Consider the following 21543-nt stretch of genomic DNA (forward strand, 5'->3'; position numbering starts at 1 on the left):
TATGAAAAAAGTTTTAACAACAAAAAATATCTTTTAATATATCTTCTTTTCTACTAAGACATTTCGGAGATATCGGAAAACTTTTTGTGTAACATTTTCTGTAAAATCAACTCTCTCTTCTCTCTCAGAAAGAATTAACATCTTCAAAAGTTACGTAAGATATTTATTTAATACATATTTCTATTATTCATCAAATTATTTTTTAAATCAGCGGTAACATTTTCTTTTGTAAATAGAAACAAATCATTTGTATTTATTATTTATTTGTATTTATTATTTACATATAAGTTTGTATTTACTATTTACATATAAGTTTGTATTTATTATTTACATATAAGTAGAAAAAATAAGTGGCTAGAAACAATAACTAGCATTATAGAAGTAGCTAATATTATAATACGTAGTGAGAAAAAAGTTGTTCGCAAGTGTAGCTAAACCAACTGTCAGAATCATCACTCAATTAAATTATGGCAGTGTTCCCATATTTAATTCAGCGGATCTACACTGCTATACTGCTAAACATACTGAAGTATACTTACCTCGCAATTTATCTTCGATTTCTAGTCTATGGCTAAAATAGATTTTTAACTATAAAAGGAGATATTAAAAAGCTTTTTTTATTTCTGTTTCATAGACGGAAAATAATTACAGGGATCTTGGTTTCGAGAATATTATTATATCATAAAATTCGAGTATGATATTTGTTTTTATATAAAGTATACGACATTTTTTACACCGTTGTGCACATTTGTCAAATATTTAATTAGATACAGCGATTTATGTTACGCGCGATTAATTGACATTTATATAAACCATAAAAGTTAGTTCATTTGATTCGATGAATGTTTTGAACTTATATAAAAATTAAACACAACCATCCATTATGGAAATCTACAACGAGTTCGTGTTTTATAATTTAATGTTAACAAGAGATTGAAACTTTCAAGGACATGGAGTGGACGCAGCAGTTCCAATGCAGTCGATTATTTTTACGTCTTCTTCTTAATTTTCTTTGAGGGTGAAGCTTTGCTTTTATTCGATTTTTCGGTCTTTTTCGCGTATTTGTCAATCAGGGAATCAAAGAAATTTTCCGCCTGATTGGCGCGAGCTTTATTACGATTCTGTATCACTAGCGCGAGATCGTTTGCGGCTGCATTTTCCTCGTTCTCGATCTTCAACATCTTCTCCAGACGTTCGGCTTCCGCCGCTTCCTTGGCCCACTGCAATCAGAGAAGTCGATCAGTTCAATTAACATGAAAAGTCAATGACTGTTTACTGTCCGACTAGAGAGCGACTTAATCAGTGCATTTAGTCTAAATTGATAATTCGATCCAGACTCGCCGCGGAAGGGAATAGATTTTTTAAAGCAGATAGCGGCTACTCATGAGACGCACAAGCGCGTTCCCTGTTAACAAGATTAATTACAGCCCACTCGTAACAAGAGCGAGGGACTCTATGCGTTACATATTTCTATTTCCGAAACGCGCCATGCGCTGCTCATCCTCGAGAGCATTAGACGCACGCGATTTCGCATTCAGAGCGGCGTGAAGCGGGGTTCTCTTTTTTTCTTCTAAGGAACGACGCAGTTTAATTTCAAGGGGGTCATCGATTTTATCGATGGTCGGAGCGGCGGGATATGCGTCACTTACAAGCACGATGTTTGAAGTTAAGCGAAGACGCAGTATGTATCACGGTCTATGACATTGAGCATACTCAAACTGTGATACTATGAATCCTAGGATGCGTTCGGGGAAACGCTATTCAAGCTATTTATATCATTCTATCTTGTTTATTAGACGTAAAACAAGGATAGAATGACATAAATAGCGTCTTCCCAAAAGCACTCTTAGAGAACATGGCATCGCGAATCCAGTTTACGATGTCCGCACTTTTCAAAATTTTCGCGATTAGATTCCCTTTTGGGCAGCGCCAAGTTACCTCCGAGATACATAAGCGTCGATGACGCTTTATATCGCGGGTGACCTACTCCATAATTCGTTGCTGAAGAAATTCCGTTATTTATAATTTCTGGCAAGTACGTCTAACTGGCTACCTAATGCTGGTGCATTACACAACGCCTCGCAAGATTCTGACTGTACGAGTCGCAGATTCGTCAGCGGTTAAAAATGAAAGAGATCTTGTACGGAATCTACAATAGGAATCTACAATAAAAGATCGTAGGGTTTTAAGTCGTAGGACATTGATCAATTACAGTTGATTATTCTCCTCGTATTCTGTGACTGGCCAATTTCCTTAAAACCCCACGGTCTACGATTCTTATTGTAAACCCCGCATTACGTTACTTTATGAATAGTATTGTAACGAGCCATTATTTGTCGAGCAGCACTGAATTCTCATTGAAAGAAATGTTTGGTATGATGTGTGACTTGTAAAAACTTTTTTATCTTTTAATTTAAAAGTTTGGTTGCTCTAATAAAAAGTTGATTATTCTAACACATATCATACACAATAAGTAAGGCATTTATCGTACAAAATATTTCTTTCAGTGAGATCACCTTTTTCTATCGAAATAAGATGCGCATATAGGTAAAATTATATATTTCAACTTTATGGGCATCGCTTCTCAAATTGAATTTCAAACAATAATCGTTAATCCCAAGCAATAATTAATATTCTGTCGAGTTGACAGAATTACTTCTCAAGCATGCGGATGAGGAAAACATTGCTTTGCGCAAAAACAATATTTTGAGACAAATTTCCCTCGGCTGTGCCAAGTATCTATGAGGCCATCAACACGTACAAGTATCTGTCCAAGTCGAAGGTGGAAACTATTTTCTGCAACCTTGTAGCATGATCCGGGGTCTATATTGATCGGAATATCGCGCCACTCCTTGGCTCAAGGAAATCGCATTAAATAATTGACAACCATCGAAGCAGGGATGGCGCGAAGTCATATTTAATACGATCGTGTCATCGGTATGGAATCTCACGGAATTGACTGCGCTAGCTTCAAGTTCATTCGCGGATCATGGAGAAGCTCTTGATAAACATGTACGCGGAAATGCTACGCATCTATTCAACGATGAAGATCATCTTATGAAGATAACGCCCGCTCCTCGTTATAACGGGACGCTTTATTAGCGCTTTATCCAAGGCCATTTAATGTGCGAGAGAAGTCGCTTTCTCTCTTGTTCTCTCTCGTTCTGTCCTCCGTCTGGCACGACCGCGACGAAGATGCACCTGTTGCACGAAGAATGAAGCTGTCGTGCGAACTTGACTCCTAACAGTGATGCCTTTGAACGTGTATTTAACGCGTTTGTGAGGGGCAACGCCGAATGAATCGTTGCAAGGTTCATTACATAATGCTTGACCGCGCAATTGGACGATGACACTTGATAATTATTTCATTATCACGCGACGACCGAGTCTCCACTTAATTAAACTCGTTACTACAATTAAAATCGTTTCTCGGACACGCATACACTCCGCTCAATTGGCTTTTCTATTTGGCAAGCGTTTCATGACGTTATAACATATGCTACCATGCCACAAGCGATTCCGGGAATCAGGAGAGAAAAGTCACGTGAGATCAAAGATTCGCTAAGTCGGCTAAGTTTAGTATTAGTAACTAGTAAACTTCAACAACAACTTTTCGATTTTCTCTCGAATATTCAAACAGTATTTAACAAATTTGTGCCAATTGGGAAAGTTACAGATTCAAAACTTGCATTTCCTTCTGCAGAATACGAAAGCATGATAAAATATAGAAAAGGACTTTTGCATTTAAATGAATTGTCTGGGTAGCGATCATGTAACTTTTTTCTTAGAGAGTAAAAAGTGAAAAATTTTATGTGTAATACTCTCTAAATTCTTTGTGGAATCCAAAGAGTGAAAACTGAAATAGTCTAGTCAAAAAATTGGCTTAATTTTCAATCTTTCAAAGTGAGATTATTTTACTTTTCAGAATGACGATTCATTAAAAATTTTATGTTATAATTTTATGTTATGTATTCATACTCCTTATATTTATATTTAAGGCCTTATATTTAAGGAAGCTTTAAAAGTTGCATGATAAAAGTTACTAAGAAAAAAATTACCTAGAATTGACAATAAAATGAATTAAATGTTAGAATTATTTTTCTCTCATTTTTTTGCATTTTCCAATATCGATACCTACACATCAGGTTTAGCTGGTTTTGGAGAAAAATTTTCAATTCCGAAGAAAGTTTCATCCGTCTTGATCACTCTCTTGCTAATTATCTGCATCTGGTTAATAATCCTATGAAGCGTCTTTAGGGAAATGCTATGAGGAAAAGTTACAACGTTAAATACATAAATGCGCGCTCAAAAGTCCAGGTCACAACACAGTGAATACGTTCTTTAGGCGAGATGTAAATTCGATTTTTTCCTGCGTAGTCTAATTATAAATTATCTGTGCGATCTATCTCGCTCATCTGGACGATCAGAAAGGCGCGCTAAAATCTTCCCACGACGGCGTGCCTAAGAACAGTGACGAACATCACTAGTGCAGCAGCTGATTGAATCTTCGGTGCCGAAGAATTCTCACATTTGGGAAGTGGCTCTTGCGTCGTATCTATAGGACGAACGCTTGGAAGTTCTCCGTTATTATTCTGATAATTTTGCAACGGTGGATGTATGGTGACCGTCGGTTCATACGGAGCTTGGTACAGCTCGTCCGTCGAAGGTAAATTTATCAATTCCGGTGGCGAAGGTCTGACATAATGCTCAGATGCCGTCGTAGTTCGCGATCGATCGTATTCAATGGGTCGAGCCGTGGGGATAAAAATGTCGTCGTCGGTCTCGGATGATGGTTCTTCGACTATCATTTTACGTGGGTCGTGTCCGTAATACGGTGTTGACGTCACTCTGTCGCTCCCTTCAGTAGGACGGCGAGATTGTTCGTGTTCCATCGGATAGACCGGATGCTCAACCGAGCCATCTATGTCCGAAACTATGTCCGAAAAATCGGACGTCATTTGAATGGATCCATGTGGCATACTTTCCAGACCATCGGATGTTGTAACATGTAGAGGATACGTTATAATGTTTCCAACTTGCGATGATCTACCGATTTCTTCTATCGCTTTATCCTCTGAAGATCCCATAACAAATACTTGCGATCTCTCCGTTGTAGGATACAATGAATAAGACATCGTTTCATGCGGTGGAATGTACGGGGATGTTAACATGCCTTCCGTTTGCGGTGGCCTATCAGTTCCTACTATCCTGATGTCCTCCGATAATGTTACGAGTGGTACTCGCGGCGTGGTACTTTCCGGCGTTGAATATGACCAATAGGGCGTCGTTTCATGTGTTGACTGATATATTAAGGTGTGTTCCGTTCGCGACGGTCCGTCAGTTCCTGGCATCTTGATATCTTCGGCGGGCGGTGCTGGAGGCGTTTCCGGCGTCGGGTAAGACATTACCTGATGCGACGATGATTCTGATGATATATGCAAGGGTCTTGTATCCGGAAATCTCGATTCCACTCGCGGTAAAGGCAATTCCTCTTGTTGCTTCGGCGTAGTTCGTATAGTCGTGGTTGGTGGTCTTCTGTGGCGTGAACGGTATGTCTCCGAATGGTTTGGATAAAACGTCTTATCTCTCGTTTTATAAGATTCTTCTGATTCTTCTGGAGATGGTCTCCTACTGGGGTGTAACCTTTCACGATGCGCTGGCACGATTTCTGCGCTGTCGATTTCTTCGCCTTCCTCTACATGGATCGATGGAACATGAACGTTGATTGTGTCACTAGTGAGTCTTCTCCATTCGGGATCCTGTTCAAAAGCAATGCCCTGATTCTCGAGGAACTTGCTGACAGCATACGGACAGGCGAAGTTGGAATTCTCGCTGAGAAAAATGCGCTTCAGTTCCTTCAAGTATAACATCTCGTCGAGATTCAGGCATTGCAGTCGATTTCCCGAAATCCTTAAGTCTACGAGACTGGGTAGATTCATGTAGACGTCGTCTTCAATGTCATCTATGTTATTGTAGTTGAGATCGAGATATGTCAAAGAGTCCAGTCCTTCGAACCACGATGATCTGACGGTAGTTAAACGATTATTGTCTAAGCTGAGTTGCTGAAGATTGACAAGACGTCGAAAGGCGTCTGCATCGATATCCATAATTTCGCAATGCGAGCAACTCAATACCCAAAGGTTCCCGCCAAATTTCGAGAACGTATCGGCAGTTATTCTGTAAAGTGGCATTCTAAAGATTCGCAATTTCTCAATTGTTTCAGGTACGGTAGTCAAATCAATGGGATGGCCATCTTCACAGACATATTCCACCATATCCTCATTCTCCACCTTTCTGCACGATGCCGCGACATCGCTGACAAATGCGGTTAGCAAGGCAAATAACACTAAAGTTACAGTACGATCCATTTTTTTGATTGCCATATAAAGGGATTACAAGCAAAAATATACAATTCGCTTCGATTAATGATAATAATCGTCATAGAAAAAACAGCTCTTTATTATATTCATTTTGACAATCAGACAGAACGAAATGTGACAATCGTCGCGAGAGGAATTGTTCGTTCGAACTTTACGATTAACGATAAACGGTCGAACTAATTGTAACGCGGACTGAAGCAGTTCTCACATTCGTAGGTTACTTATTTACTAGACCTTCCCCTCCTAGTAGTGCTTCTATTTCTCCTACTACCTTCCACCCGTCAAGCTGTACAGTCGATCGGTAAAAATAGAGAAGCTTGAAAATAGAGTTGCGGGGCGTTAAAAGACTGTTGAAGTGACATTTAGCATGAATGTGCTAACGTGATTTAAAATTCGCGCTACGAGGTCGATCACGGTTGCAGATCGATACACAAGTACACGAGCGCAGCAAAAATCGCAACGGATGATGAAATAATGTTTCGTAATAATGTTTCCTTATATTAATTGAATTGTTTTAAAAATTGATTTTTTTTTAATTTTTAGATAATTCTGAAATTAAATGGAAATACAATAGAAAAGCAAAATCAATTAATAATAGCCATTATTATATACGATATTATATCCTCGGATATACGAGAAATTATTGAAAATGAAAATGTTTAATGAAAATGTTTAAACACTGAAGTAATATTAAGAAAATAAACTATAGATATTTGATAATAGAACAAACTAAATTCACTGATTTCAATAAATCACTAAAATTTGTGAAAATCAGTTAAAACTCGTCGAAGAATTCTAGTGTTTCTGATATGTTTGCAAAATTATGAAAATACATTTTTTTTTAGTGGAATAAGTATTAATTGAATTGTATACAGACATATTAACATTTATTTATAAGAAAATCTTAGAAGTGCCTTTTCTTCCTTCCTCCAATTTTGATGAGTTTTGAATATGTTATTTTCTAGAATAAAACTAAGGGATACATATTTGAGAAATACAATATCCCTTTGAAAAAAATTGATTTTTTTCTGTCGAAGCGAATATTAAAAGAACTGTAAGAGATAGAAAAAAATATTCTGAATAAAAGTTGAATAACTTGAAAAATACTTTATAGTAATTTTTTATTTCAAATATTTCTTTCTATCTTACAGTTTTAATGATATTCGCTTTTGAAACCGATTTTTTTTCAAAAAAGTATTGCATTCTCTAAAAGTCTAATTAGATCTTTATAAAAAAAATATATTTTTTAATTTATTTTTGTCCATAAAACATATTCATAGTTTATTAAAATCAGAGACACTTCCATGAGTTTCCTTGTTAATTCTAACTAATCTTTTGTGTGTCTATTGCAATGTCAAATTTTTTGTAGCCTTCTTAACATATTTTTTATGGTAAAATCAGAAACATTATATTTCTAAATATCTTACCTTTCTTCTCCTGCGCTGCTTCTTCTTTTTATTTTCATTGGTAAAAGTTGTGTATTCTGGAACTTCACCCCTCTCTATTAGATCTTGAATTATGGTATGAAGTCTGGGTTCTTCATCACAATTTGTGAATGGAACAGCTTCCAGAATATAATCCATATCTCCTTTACCTAGAAAAAATATAAATAAGTATAAACAAACTTTATGTTAATTAATTAATATTACAATATTGATATTGATATTGCAATATAACGAATATCCTTTGTTCTATGTTTAATCTTAATTAATTTTAACCTTTCTAAGGATGAGAATCACTATAGTGATTCTAAAAGTCTCATATTTTGAGGCAAGGAATAAATAATACAATAAATAATAATAAGTTTTATTCAAGAAAACTAGAACTTAAAATAGATTCTTCTCTAAAGATTGAACTAAATTTTTTTCTTTATAGAAACATTAATTTTTATTTATGTTAAAAAATTATTTTTCAAATGATTAATAAATGAGACAAAAATTGATGTATTTCTGAGATTATCTGTATATAGTATAAAAATCTTACTGTCTATGTATGCTCTTTTGAGATCCTTAATTTCTGTCTCTGATCCCTTGTAATTTTTCTCATAATTATTGATATCTTCAACAGTAATTTCTTTAAATAAGGACCGCCAATAATCTGCCCAATTGCACATTACGACTTCCTCGCTTTCTTCATCGTACTGGCCGGATTCATCGTAAATCTTGCGTTTTTCACTATCACTGAGAATGGAATGTATTCTACCGAGAACCTTAAACTTCTCCGTCGCTTCCGCCTTAATATTCTCTTCGACCCTATCCGGATGTACAAGTAATGATAGCTTGTGATAAGCCTTTTTAACTGATAACACAAATATAACGAATGTTATTACTATAAAAAAAAATTCAAGAATTGAAATTCGTGGAGAGGTTAGAACGCTTTAATATCACCTTGCTTATCGTTTGCAGTCTTTGATATTTTTAATACTTCGTAAAAGTTACGGGCGCCGAAGTACTGCTCGCATAGATCTAATAAACTCGCCATACCGCTGAGTCTTCGAATAAATACTAAAAATTTTAATTCGTAGGTTCAAAATACTAACGATCGTAACAATGACGCGATCAGCTGCTCGCCCGCCACAATTTAGCGGGTTCATATATATACAAGCAAATACAAAGAATTCAAATCGGCTTGTTGAAAGCGACATCTATGTATCGATGAAACTACTAAACTACTTTCGTTGTTACCGACTGTATCATCGCCAATGTGCGTCCTCTGTCGTTTCCGCTGTCTTCGGTCGCACGACTCATTCGCGTAGTTTCTCTTTTCCGGTTTATCAAAATGGTAAGATGGTGTGATAGTGTCCGATTCGATTGAAAAATCAGGCGATTTTATGCCGCTACTTATTAATCGCGACAAATGAACGTGATTACAGGACATTAAATTGTTTAGATTCAATTAATGACGAGTATTTCTTTTCGCAGGGTATCGATATTAATCATAAGCATGATCGGAAGGTGCGACGAACGGAACCCAAGTCGCAAGATGTATATTTACGACTCCTCGTCAAGGTAAATGGTTTGTCTTTCATATTATTTATTGAGTAAGTTCTTTTGAAGCGAAGTATATATCTTAAACTTTTACTCAGAAACATTATTCCGTTTTATTAAAATTTTGTAAGAAATAATGCACGATTGCCTCTCGTGGTGGTTTCTTATTGAGGTTAGTTTTCAAATATGATTACATGTGATGCTTCCTATTATCGTATATCTTTCTTAATTTATACTCGTCAATTGAATGAATTGAAAGAGATTTATAACGAATTTAATCACCTTTATTGCACGAGAGTGCATAAAGCTGCTATATATAAAATTGGCAAAGTACAAATGCATATCGATATTTTAAATAAAATAATGATGTCACATTATTTAGCAGAATAAATGTATTATTTAAAATTTATTAAATTTAATTATATTGTGCTTATATATTTAGATACTTTATATAAAGCAAACTTTAATGTTTTAATTCGGTGTAATACAAATGACTGATATAGTTATTAATGATTGTATACTGGCGATTTATCAATCAGTTTTCATGATTGCGAACTGCACTCTGTGTCAAATCTTTTGTAGGTCTGATTCAATTTGAAAGTTCGCTAGAGAAATATTTATCAACTATCCTATCTCGCTTATTTGCAATATAAATAAAAGAGCGATTATTATAGTTGATACATTAGATAAATTTTGTAATTTTGTAACATAAAAGAGCGATTATTATAGTTGATACATTAGATAAATTTTGTAATTATAATTTGAAATCTTTTAATTGCGAAACTTTTTGGGAACAAAATTTTATAGAAATTTGGTGATATACTTATTTTATACATATTTTATGCAATTAATTTATATAAGTTTTTAATAATTGTTGTATTCCTGTGAAGTTTCTAAAAGAAATCAGAAGCTAGAAATTGAAACCAGTCGATCTTTTCGCATTTGATTGTGAATTTCTAGCTTTTGACTTTGGATTTATTACTAATGGCTTATTGTAAGAAAGCCTCTGAAGTTTATTCGAATAGATAATTAATGAACTTTGTTCTAGCTGTATCGGTTCTTGGCGAGAAGAACAAATTCAAAGTTTAACAAAATTATATTGAAACGATTGTTCATGAGTAAAATTCATCGACCACCAATTTCACTGGCGCGAATCGTGAGGTTTATGAAGAAACCTGGCAGGGAGAATTGTGTTGCCGTCATCGTCGGTACAATCACTGACGATGCTAGGATTTTTGAAGTCCCCAAGTTGACGGTAAATAACTACAAACATACTGATATCCAAGGTCAATATTCATCTGTTTTTAATTTAAGGTTGTTTGCAGTAATATTAATCAGGCTGATATTTTATATGTCATAGGATAAATCTTTCAAGTGTGTTAGCACCTGAACATAAAAATGGAACATGAGTCATAGTTGTAGGTCAACACGATGTTTGACATAATTGTAGGCATGTCAACACAATGTTTGATATAATTATAGACATGTCAATATGGTATACATACATAATTACTCCAAAACATGTGGTAACCTACTACGACTTACATTCCACGATTTAGTTAAGGACATCTTTATGCTTAGTACTTTAATTGACTACAGAATAGAGAAATTCTCGAGTCTCTCTATCCTAGCTAATAAATAGCTTAAAAAATTTGTTGTATGACAAATATAATATTAGCTTGATATGGCTCTATAATTGGTTTATGACATTTTGAGATTATTTAAAATGATATTAAATATAAGAACCCACTATGAATACTGGTCACAGAACAGTATTGGCACTTTAAACTTGATATCACATTTGTCGTACAATAAATTTTTCAAGCGTGTAATTGGCTGCAGGATAGAGAGATCAGAGAACCTCTTTGTCCTGTAACTAACGCTTGAAAAGCTTGCATAACAAAAAACTCATGAATGTAATATTAGCCTAAGACATTACTTAGGGCTGTCTTGAAATAAGAACTGGCTATGAATACTGGGATAAAATCGTTAAATTTGTATTACATGGCAATTGATTTTTGCAGGTATGCGCTTTACGTGTTACTGAGAAGGCTCGGGCACGCATCTTGAAAAATGGAGGCGAGATCATCACGTTCGATCAGCTGGCATTACGCGCCCCGACTGGAAAACGTACAGTCTTGATGCAAGGACCGCGTAACGCTCGCGAGAGTGTTAAACACTTCGGCCTGGCTCCTGGCGTACCACATTCTCATACGAAACCTTACGTGAGGTCTAAGGGTCGAAAGTTCGAACGGGCGAGAGGCCGTAGACGCAGCTGCGGTTATAAGAAATAAAATTGATGTAACACGCACTTCGACGGATGTTCTATCAGTCATAATCTTTTTTTTCACGCGGTCAAGTGGCTGAAAAATAAACATTTGCTTCATAACAACTTTCCATTCTCTTGTGCTCTTTTCTGTATACAACCAGACTTTCTATTCTAGTTTAACAGAAACTTTCATGTATTTCATTACACAATATATCATTAAATTTATAATTAAAATACATTATACAAATTTATTGTTCATAGCTTTTTAATATCTACAATCGTATGATACTCGTCAAATATTAAATATCAAAGAATAAATAACAGATTGTGATTAAAACAGAAATATAGGCCAGTATTCATAGCCCGTTCTTATTTTAAGATCGTCTTAAGAATGTCTTAAGACTGCTAATACGGCCCTCTAATTGGTGATACCTTAAGACTAATTGGTGATACTTAAGACGGTCTTAAATATGAGAATCGACTACTCGAATATTATCCATAGTTTTGATTTCTAAGAATTACAATAAAGAGATAATATACGCCTAACTTTACGAGATAAAGCGCGCGTTCATTCGTTTCATCTCGAATCGAACTCGACGAGAATAATCGAATCCGATTCGATCTGAACTTGGCATGAGTACTCGCACATCCCGTCATGCGATCCGCGGCGCGATGAGGTGCGGGTGCGGGTGCTATCAGTCGCCATCTTAGCGACCGCGATCGGTTCATTCTTCGTGTCCTCAAGGGACTGGTCGAGCCGTCGAGGTTCTCGTCGTATGTTCGGCGCGACTGTGCGCAGCGTCGTCACGGTAGGCAGCTAGCCCCCCGTCGTCGATAGTCAGCTCGGTGCACCGGGAAGCGAGCGGGGCTTGCTAACGGTGGTGGCAGCGGCAACGATTTGCCGGTGCACGAACGGCCGGCGGCGCGGTGCGACGGCGACGAGAGAGCGGGCCATCGGCGGCGGCGGCGGCGGCAGCGGCGGAAGTGGCGGCGAAGCAGCAGCGCGTCGAAGGTGGGCGGCGGTACGACGCGTCGAGCATTCCTCGTTCCTCTCCTGTCCCCGACCCCGGCTTTAAAGCCCAGTTACAGCTCCGGCTCTAAGCTCCTGCTCTAGCTTCTGTCCCCGGTACCCGATCGCTGCTCGCTTCGGCCCACGCGAGCAGAGACTTCGCGAGAATCCGTGACGTGTAACTATAGCGCGTGACAATTCGGCTGTGCTGCGTGAAGTGCAGAAACTCGAAGGCTTCTATCGAGCCCCAAAATTCGGAAGCGGGATAAAACGTGCAAAGGAAAGAGAGACGTAAGGAAAGGACGTTTCCTTGGCAGCTAAATCGGCGATCGCCTTCGGGGGAATAGAAAGATGAGCCAACGTAACGCCGGCAAGATCACGGTGCCGGACGACCTGCGCGACGTCCTGCTGGAGTTCACAATCAGCTACTTGCTGGAGCAGCCCGGCGACATCATTGACTACGCTGTAGACTTCTTTACGCGGCTACGTGACACACGACGTACGCAGATTATTAATACGGATCAGATCTACCCGACCACGCCGGATGAGTTTGTCGATGAAGGTGAGTCTTGGGAGAGGACGAGATGTCTTTCTCTCTTTCCTGTCTCTCTTTCTTTCTCTTTCACGCTCTCTATCTCACGATCAGAGGCAATTCTGTCAATAATGCTTGTCCACAGGAACCGACGGTCTAAAGATGGATAAATCCATAAAGGTCCATTCTGAAGCTTTATGACCAAAATGAATTGTATAAACTATGACTGTGTTAAATTTTTCAAGTAGAAGACTTTTCATCTTTATAATTCTTTATGTGAGAAAAATTGATCAAATATGTCTTCTAAAAAATCTAAAATGAGAAGAATGTTTTGCATATTACAGTCAATGCTCCAAAATAATATCAATCGATATTTGATTCCTTAACATTTTTCTGTTTTGCTTACAACAGTGTCCCGTTAACTTTTCTTAATTTAATTAAATTAATAAATTATCGGCAGGGCATTTATTGAAAAATTTGTTCAATAATAAAGATTTCACTATCATTAATTTCTCGAATTCCAGAAATTAAGCAATTTTCTCTCTTCAATTTATGAGAAAAAAATCAGATATTGTTTGTACAGGTATAGAGTGACGAATAGCTTGGTTAACTGATTGTGATTAGTGTCAATCATGACGTTAGTAGAGGCAAGTTTGAGCTGGTCGAGAGTTGTTCCAATCGATATCAGTTGTAAGTTAAGCGTGCAGGGTCGATTCTACCAACGTCAATTGACTCGTCGTCGCGGTTTCGATTCTCACTTTCCTTCCGGGGTGAGTAAAAGACGGAGAGGTGGGCGGAGAAAAGAAATGTCGTGATTCCGGATATAATGCAGCATATATAATATCAGTAATTTACCAGTAATAGACGGTAATAATAATTTAATAAAATTGAGTAATCGATCATTTGTTCCATGCCGTATTCTCTGTTTGTCCTTTTTCTCAATGGCTGCGTTCAACAGAAAAAAAACATGCGTTTAGATTCAATGAAGAATTAAGAGGAATTAAAAGCAAGAATTATTTAAACCCATTCTATAATTGCATAAGTGTAGTAAATGGTTGTACTTGTAAGAATTAACCAATCACAGTCAAATATTAGGAAAATATTCGACTGTATTTAGTCAATTCTTACAATTATAACTACTTACAACTATCCTTACACAATTGTAGAATGGGTTTTATATTAAAAGAACAGTCATAAAACTTTTTCTGCTGAACGCATCCATTGATCGATCTATTTAGCGATACCAGATGATCATCCACTGAATAGATTTAGATTCGACCACCAATATGCTAATTAATTCCGGAGTTAGTTGACTAAATCTCCTCTTCCTCAGGATAGTAACGTTGGTGATGTAATATGGGCAATTATGTGGGATTAGTGCTGAACGATATTACTGGAATCTGTTTCTAAATGAGCCACGCACGTAATGGTAGTGCGAAATGTATGTCTGAATAAACACTGGGATGTTCCACTGAGAAATGCATGCGATATTGAAACGCTTCTATTCGCATGTTTCTAATTCAATATCAAATTCAAAGCTTAAATATCTTTCTTTCTTCTCTCTTTTTTTTCGTTCTATAATATTCTTTCTTTCACGAAAAACAATACTTTTTCCTTTTTCCCAGATTGATTCAATTTTCAATCCTTTCTTACCCAATCAAGGAGAAAGTTCTTTAAATCTCTCGGAGAGACTCGCGATAGAAAGATAAATGCTTTTGGGATATTATTGGATCCCTCTCACTGTCGAGCAGGCGAAAAGAAGATATTCTTGATTCCTGCCTGAGTCACACGAAGTATCCTTTTTATAAAATTGCACGGATTATTAAACTCCCCAACTATTACGTCTCGGCGAACAACTTCACTACGGGAGAATGAAAATAGATGTTCTAATATTTTTTCTTCTTCTTTATCAATGTATATCTTTATCAATGGCTGCATTCAGCAGAAAAGAGCAGCTTTGCAATTGTTGTAAAATTCTTTAATATAATTGGTCTCGTTCTTACTCACTGGATCAAAATATAAATCAGTCATATTAAAAAATTTTACAACAGTCAAAAACAAACAAAGCTGCTTTTTCTGTTGAACGCGTTTTTTTTCTCTTTCCTAATTATTATTTATACAAATTGTCTTTCTTGTTGTCACATACAAGGAGCTTATTACGATTTTTGGAGCGAGGTGAAAATTACAGAAGTGAGTGAATTTACTAGAATATTTATCACTTCATTGGACACACCTATATAATAAATTTGCTTTCGTAATTTTCACTTCGTTTCAAACGATTAGATTTTGTATCACTACATAATTCGGTGAAACTTACAAAAATTATTGAATTTATATTGGAATATTTATAACTTCATTAAACATCTAGATAGACATTCTAGTCAACATTTAATTTGTTCATTTTTAAAATTTTCTTCTCATTTCAAAATACAAAATTATTACGTTTCAGGAATCGTAATAAACTCTCTCAGACTTCTTTGTGAGCAAATTATTTGGTCGCAAAGATCGCTCTTGCCGTTCGTCATGATACTCTCAGTTAACACATCATTCATGAAAAATTCGATTCGTATTCCTGATGTGCCGAATATTCTAAAACAGTAAAAGAACTTTCACAGAGAGTGTAAATATTAATGAAATATTCGGAATATTGTATGAACTTCTTTTATGCGAGCAATACGCATCCCCGACGGAGGGTCGTAATAGCGAAGATGCATTAACTCGTAAATAAAAGGGGAAAGAGTGTAAAAAGCGTAGAGATGCGTTCAGAAATTATTCCTAGATAACTCTAGACTATAGTTTACGTCGCTATAATTTGTGTTACGTATACTATAACAAAAGTGCATATCAGAGTTATCTGGATGTAATTTCTGAACGCATCCTCTTGCATTTTGCTTATGAAGTGAATCCTCCAAAATTAGGTTCTAAGATGAAAGCATATATAAAATTTCTGATAGTACAATTTCATTTAATTAATTCAGAGACTTCCGAATATGGAATTTCTGGGAAAAGTGTGATTTCATGAAATATATAGCGTTGTATGAATAGAATGATATTTAATGATTATTTGTGTTCTAAATTTTTGGGAGTGAAGTTTCAGCTTCAAGAAAAGTGATAGTTGCAGTCTGACAAGAATGAATTTCACTTCACTCCTTCAAGGAGTGAATTTCCTAAAAAGTCAATTTTAATGATTAATATTTTGCTTCGTGAGACAGAACGATGCCTTTTTCTACTAGATTCATTTTTTTTGTGTAAAGACACATCGAATGAGCTTAATTTCATCAAGATTGGATGTGGGCGGATTAAACTTAACATTTACCTTTAGTCTCTCTTTTCAGAGAATGAGATTATTCAGAGATTAAAAATTGATTCTCGCTTGAAATTTTTTCTTTATTCTCTAAGAGTGAAAATTTCATTCCTGGACTGACGCAACTACCTACTACTTGTTCGAAAGTGAAAATTTTATTTTTAAAAATTTAGAATGAATGTTGCTTTTACATTAACTCGTAAATAGGAATCATATAGGAAAGAATATAAAGGTCATAGCATTTTAACTGTAAAGCGAGCCATTAAAATTGGGCTCCAAGGTCAAAGTAAATGAAATGTGTTTTTGTGACAGTACAGTTTCGTTTAAAAATTAAAATTAATTCAGAGACTTTTGGACATGGAATTTCTGGGAATATTAATTTTATAATTGTATATGGAATATTCTCTGAATATGTAACGAGTGTGAATGGATATTTAACGATTTTTTGATTGTTGCTTTTACTACAATCTGAAAGTATTTCGAAATATTCCGAAATATTCTTGGAATGTCACATTTTACGAGTACTTCAGGAATATTTAGCATTAATTGGGATTTTATATCTCACTTCGAGTAATACATATTAATAAATTATCTCAGACTCATTCTGAGCTTTCGTGACTCCCCTTTCATTATTGTTCAAACATTTCTTAACTCGGATTGAAGTTGCGATAATCGATCGAGATCCCCCTTCCCCTCCGGAAATTCTCTCACGTGTGTGGTTTCCGCGCTTTCCACCATCCTTTCCTTCTACCCCCAGAACGAAAGCCTGGACTCGGTTATTATTGTCACGTGAGGCAAGGAAGGGGAGTATCGCTTCGATCTCGGAGATGCGCATCCGAAGATTCTTGTAGAGGAAAAACGCACGCAAAGTGGAGCACTCACAATCGTTTAGTTGGAAGTTTCACTGAAGTTTCACCAAACACATCGCTTCAGATCGACTCGATTCATACTTTTCGAGACCTGCGCGATTTGAGGCACCCAATTGCATCAACACGGGTCCAGTCGGGTCCGATCAAGCACTGTCGCGAGATGAGATTCTCGGATGCGCGGTGGTTTCGATATAGTTCAATATTTGTTCGTGTAGCGCTTTATACAAGCGCTTAGCCGGCGACCGCGGTCTCGTCAGTACGACGCGATTGCACATCCCGGACGAGATCCTCTTCGTCTGTGCTTTTCGTCATTTATTTCATCTTTTCATCTTCGAAGGAGAAACGCGAGCGTGGATCAACGCGGATACGAATCTCGTAAATATATTCGCGCATCGGGGAATTCTTTTCCCAGTAGAAGTCGTAGCTGAAATAAAAAACGGAGCAACCCCTTTGATTAGTTTGACTGTTTAGTAAAGTTTACTTACGATCGTTGGATAAAATGCTTGGAGTAGAAAGGAAGAGGAACGCCTGAATATTTATGACTACATTACTCTGTACGCGAATGCTGTACGTTCTGGAATTATTTACCGCGCCCCGTTTACTTCGTATCACGTCAAAATTTCTTACCTTAATGTAATACTGTGATAAAATCGTGTCTGTGAATTAGTTGTTATAGTAGATACAAGGTATTGTCTACGATATATTTCTTGTTTCGTGACAAGTGAACGTGAACGTGTTGTCAAGAAGAACGAACGTGTTCCTCGTGCACGTTTCTGCCGCGTGTTTCTTTCTTCTGCGGACCAAATGTCGCTCATCTCCGTCATCGAGCCAGTGGATGACAGAGGTGCGAAAAAACGAAATACCACGGAGTTTCCGTTGTCTAAATTAATGACGAGATATAAGACAAAACTTTTGAGTCACTATGTACACTGAAAAAAATATTAAATTTTTTAAAATTTGGTTGTTTGGATAGTTTTAAGTAAATATTTATTAAATATAAACATATATATTTACTTGATACAAGAATCGCTGAGTTAATTTGATTAACTTATTTTTTATTAGTAATTTTTTTTCAGTGTATAACAGATTTCGCGACACTATGAAAACTTTGTTACATTTGAAAGGAGTAATAGAAATGTATAAATTTGTCCCGCTTGAAAAAATAATAGGTTTTTTTAATCGCGTTTAATTGTGTAAAGTTGCACTGCACGGAGAAAAATTTGAGAAAGGATTGGGTGATTCAGCAAAGCTTGCTGCGCGAGTCTAACATTTATAATTAAAAAGATTTGATGGTTTACACGAAAAGTCTGTAATTATTAATATGATTAATTTAGCTAATCCTTTTCTGCAATAAAAGTTGCTAATATAACAATAAAAATGCTAATATTTTCTTCATAGTAGCAAAAATATGTGTTGCCTTAGCTAGCATGTTTCGTCAAAAAATTTTGATCTATATATTAGATTAATTTTAGAAAGTTGTTTTATAACAAATATGATTACCTAATTTCATTCAACTATATAACTAACTTTGTTGCTTTAACATAGAAAACTGGCTGTTAGTATATTATGACTGTAGAATCGGTTTTCAGTTGTTTTAACAAATCTTTTTTTTTTCCATGTGTTTTTCTCTCATGATATCTTTCATTGCGGAAGAAAAAAGAAAAAAGACACCATTAGTTTTTAAAAAAAGTTTTAGGAGTAAGTTGTTATTAATCTTTGAACTTTCAAGATGGACAATTTTCATGAAGAACTTTCACGTGTTGCACAGCGGGAAAATATATTTGTAATTGGGACGAGGTAAACCGACGGAACAGAATTTTCATCGTATAAGGAAATTCGTGTCTCTGGAAGAAAGATAGTACGAATTTGCGTTTAATATCCGTATTCGATTTATGCGGAGTATTTCAAGACGAAAGGTCAACACTTCAAGAAGACGTCGACAGTATATCATTAAAGGAAAAAAAAGTTTCAACGAGTCTCTATCACAAATTGCAAAAAGATCGAAAATGAAACTTCAGCAAAAACTTCTGTCGCATAAAGCTGTAAAAGGATATGATATTTCTCTCTGTGAAACCATTCAAAATGCTAATGTTAAAACTCCGAAAATTACTGTCTATATTCCTTCTTCGTTTATTATCGCGGAGACCGGATTTTGCTGTAGCTAACTGCTGTAGCTAAACGAGCCAGCGTTTCGCATTTACATAATTGAACGACAGATCATTTTTTACACGACGGCTCTTGCAATCCACATCGAATTCTTGAAGACTGTTCTCTCGAAAATACAATCGTCCAATTACGTAAATGTTAAACTTAACATAGTAAACATGCATAAAATTGTTATCTATAATAAAGCATGGGCTTTCATTTTATTATCGCGATAATTCATAATTGTATATTTATAGATTCAAATTGCCGCAGTTGATCAAACTAAAAATTATTTCGTATCGAACGATATTGTCAATTTTTTTCTTTTTCTATTAATCGTTAATAAGGATCAGAGTAACTGCGCCATTCTCTCCTTCAATTATACCTTATTTTACGTTTTAATTAATCGACAATCAATTTAATCAATTTAATTGCTCTCCGTATATTTTGTCTTTTCTTAGTTTAATAGTAATTTTGTCTTTGTTTAATCGAAATGTCTCTTTTGTATTTTAGAGCCACCAGTCAGTCGATTTGCTTCCAGAAGGAAGAGCGTTTTCGCGGAGACTTACAATCCCGAGGAGGACGAAGAGGATGACGGCTTCAAGGTATATACAATACACACACATATATATATATATATATATATATATCACGTGTGTTACTATTACTATTCCACGAATTATTACGCACGTTCCCGATAACAAGACCGCACGAATGACGCATCATTTGCGAAGTCCGCGTCCATATTTTTCCTAAAAAAAAAAAAAAAAAGAAAAAGATTGAAGAAGTATCAATTGATTGAACAAATTACGTATCGATGCCACGATAAATTCTGTTAATGCAATCACGTCAATAGTACGCGTAATGATGTTTTATTGGCTTGATAGTTGCTCAAACGACGGCAGATTTGTTCGTCCCAAAATGTCGTTTGGCCGTTTCTCTTCTCGATATGCGTCACATCACGTTGTCGTCGCTTTTAGACTTTGTATCATCAGATGTTGCAATAGCTAATATTTTTTCCCAGCAACGAAGGCTTTGGAAGTATACATTTTTTATGCTTGTCACGTCCGTCGAATTGGCGAAAACCGATGCGGCAATTGTAGCTGCGTAAGTAATCGCCGAGACCACAAAAATACATGTTCAGCCGAAGGAAAAATCATGTTGACGTAAGAAATTCCGCGCGAATATACTGAAACGTGATATGAAAGAATAAACTTAGCTGACTTTTTAATAAAGTCAATATTTTCGCTTAGAATTAGATTAAAATATTGAAATCGTCCTGTCGGGTGTCGGATCTCCCACTTTTGGCGTGATGCTAAATCGAAAGCGCGCTCTTACGCATCTCGTTAATTACTTATTTTCTTGGAGTGGGCTACGAAAATCTAAAATCGGTCGACCCGAAGACGTGACGCAAAGTAACCACGCAAGTAGAGAACGGGTTTATATAACACCTTCGTACTATAATGCATTCGCATGTATTCGTTATCGCTGCCGGTATTTCGCTTCGACGAGAAGTGGCGATGACGAACGTTCCGTCTTCGATACGAAGGTTTAGGTTTTTTTTTCGGTAGTAGCAGAAAATAGAGCTCTCTCTCTCTCTCTCTCTCTCCTCGTTACGAAATGTCGTATACGCCACACGTGTATATGTGTGTATATATACACGAGGTACATAATATATATCACAGTCTATTAAAGCATAGCTGATGCACAGTCTCTCTCTCTCTCTCTCTCTCTCTCTCTCTCTCTCTCGCGCGCGCGGCCGCGCGAATGACGAAACGCGAACGAAGAGTTACTTTGCTCGGCGATGCGAGGTTGACGATGTACCTTTGTGACGTCAGGCCTCGTGTTCGATAACCTGGCATGGACGTGATTTACACGTATATATGCAGCATCGTCATGTGTACGTATCGTATATACGCGCGTGAATGAGGGAGAAAGGAGCGTGTACGATGTATGTGTATGTACATATTTGTAGGGTAGTAAGGGGTTTGCGAGGGGTTGGGTTCTCGACGAGAGAGAGAGAGAGAGAGAGAGAGAGAGAGAGAGAG

At 36.4% G+C, this 21543-nt stretch overlaps 4 protein-coding genes across 4 annotated transcripts in view; 2 read left to right on the forward strand and 2 right to left on the reverse strand.

Moving 5' to 3' along the window:
* Window positions 1–246: 246 nt before the first annotated feature.
* Window positions 247–8861, reverse strand: LOC105619832 (dnaJ homolog subfamily C member 9). The gene is made up of 4 exons (XM_012201350.1): window positions 8768–8861; window positions 8364–8678; window positions 7808–7974; window positions 247–1220 (listed from the first exon to the last, which is right to left on the reverse strand). The coding sequence occupies exons 1-4, from the start codon at window positions 8859–8861 to the stop codon at window positions 990–992; spliced, it is 807 nt and encodes a 268-aa protein (XP_012056740.1). The 3' UTR covers window positions 247–989.
* On the reverse strand, window positions 4437–6368 carry LOC105619831. The gene has a single exon (XM_012201349.1). It carries the CDS (start codon window positions 6366–6368, stop codon window positions 4437–4439), a length of 1932 nt encoding a protein of 643 aa, XP_012056739.1.
* A 68-nt stretch (window positions 8862–8929) lies between the features above and the next one.
* Window positions 8930–11975, forward strand: LOC105619981 (60S ribosomal protein L18). The gene is given in 6 exon segments (XM_012201494.1): window positions 8930–8944; window positions 9019–9130; window positions 9133–9161; window positions 9302–9388; window positions 10416–10622; window positions 11392–11975. Coding segments are annotated over 6 exon segments (720 nt in total). The 3' UTR covers window positions 11662–11975.
* A 1021-nt stretch (window positions 11976–12996) lies between these two features.
* Window positions 12997–21543, forward strand: part of LOC105619833 (cAMP-dependent protein kinase type II regulatory subunit) — a 13875-nt gene continuing 5328 nt past the window's right edge. Inside the window, exons 1-2 of the mRNA XM_012201351.1 lie at window positions 12997–13207; window positions 20009–20100. Of these exons, the coding sequence (XP_012056741.1) occupies window positions 12997–13207; window positions 20009–20100 (303 nt within the window). The remainder of the gene's footprint in view (window positions 13208–20008; window positions 20101–21543) is intronic.

The sequence above is a fragment of the Atta cephalotes genome (assembly GCF_000143395.1).
Source record: "Atta cephalotes unplaced genomic scaffold scaffold00023, whole genome shotgun sequence".
NCBI lineage: Eukaryota > Metazoa > Arthropoda > Insecta > Hymenoptera > Formicidae > Atta > Atta cephalotes.

Excerpts from the sequence above, each read along its gene's own strand:
- LOC105619831 (XM_012201349.1), bottom strand. The coding sequence starts at position 6,368 with ATGGATCGTACTGTAACTTTAGTGTTATTTGCCTTGCTAACCGCATTT.
- LOC105619832 (XM_012201350.1), bottom strand. The coding sequence starts at position 8,861 with ATGGCGAGTTTATTAGATCTATGCGAGCAGTACTTCGGCGCCCGTAAC. Across the intron at positions 7,975-8,363 it reads CAAAAGAGCATACATAGACA|GTAAAGGAGATATGGATTAT; the intron begins GTAAGATTTTTA and ends TATTTTTTCTAG. Across the intron at positions 1,221-7,807 it reads AGCAGCGCAGGAGAAGAAAG|TGGGCCAAGGAAGCGGCGGA; the intron begins GTAAGATATTTA and ends CTCTGATTGCAG.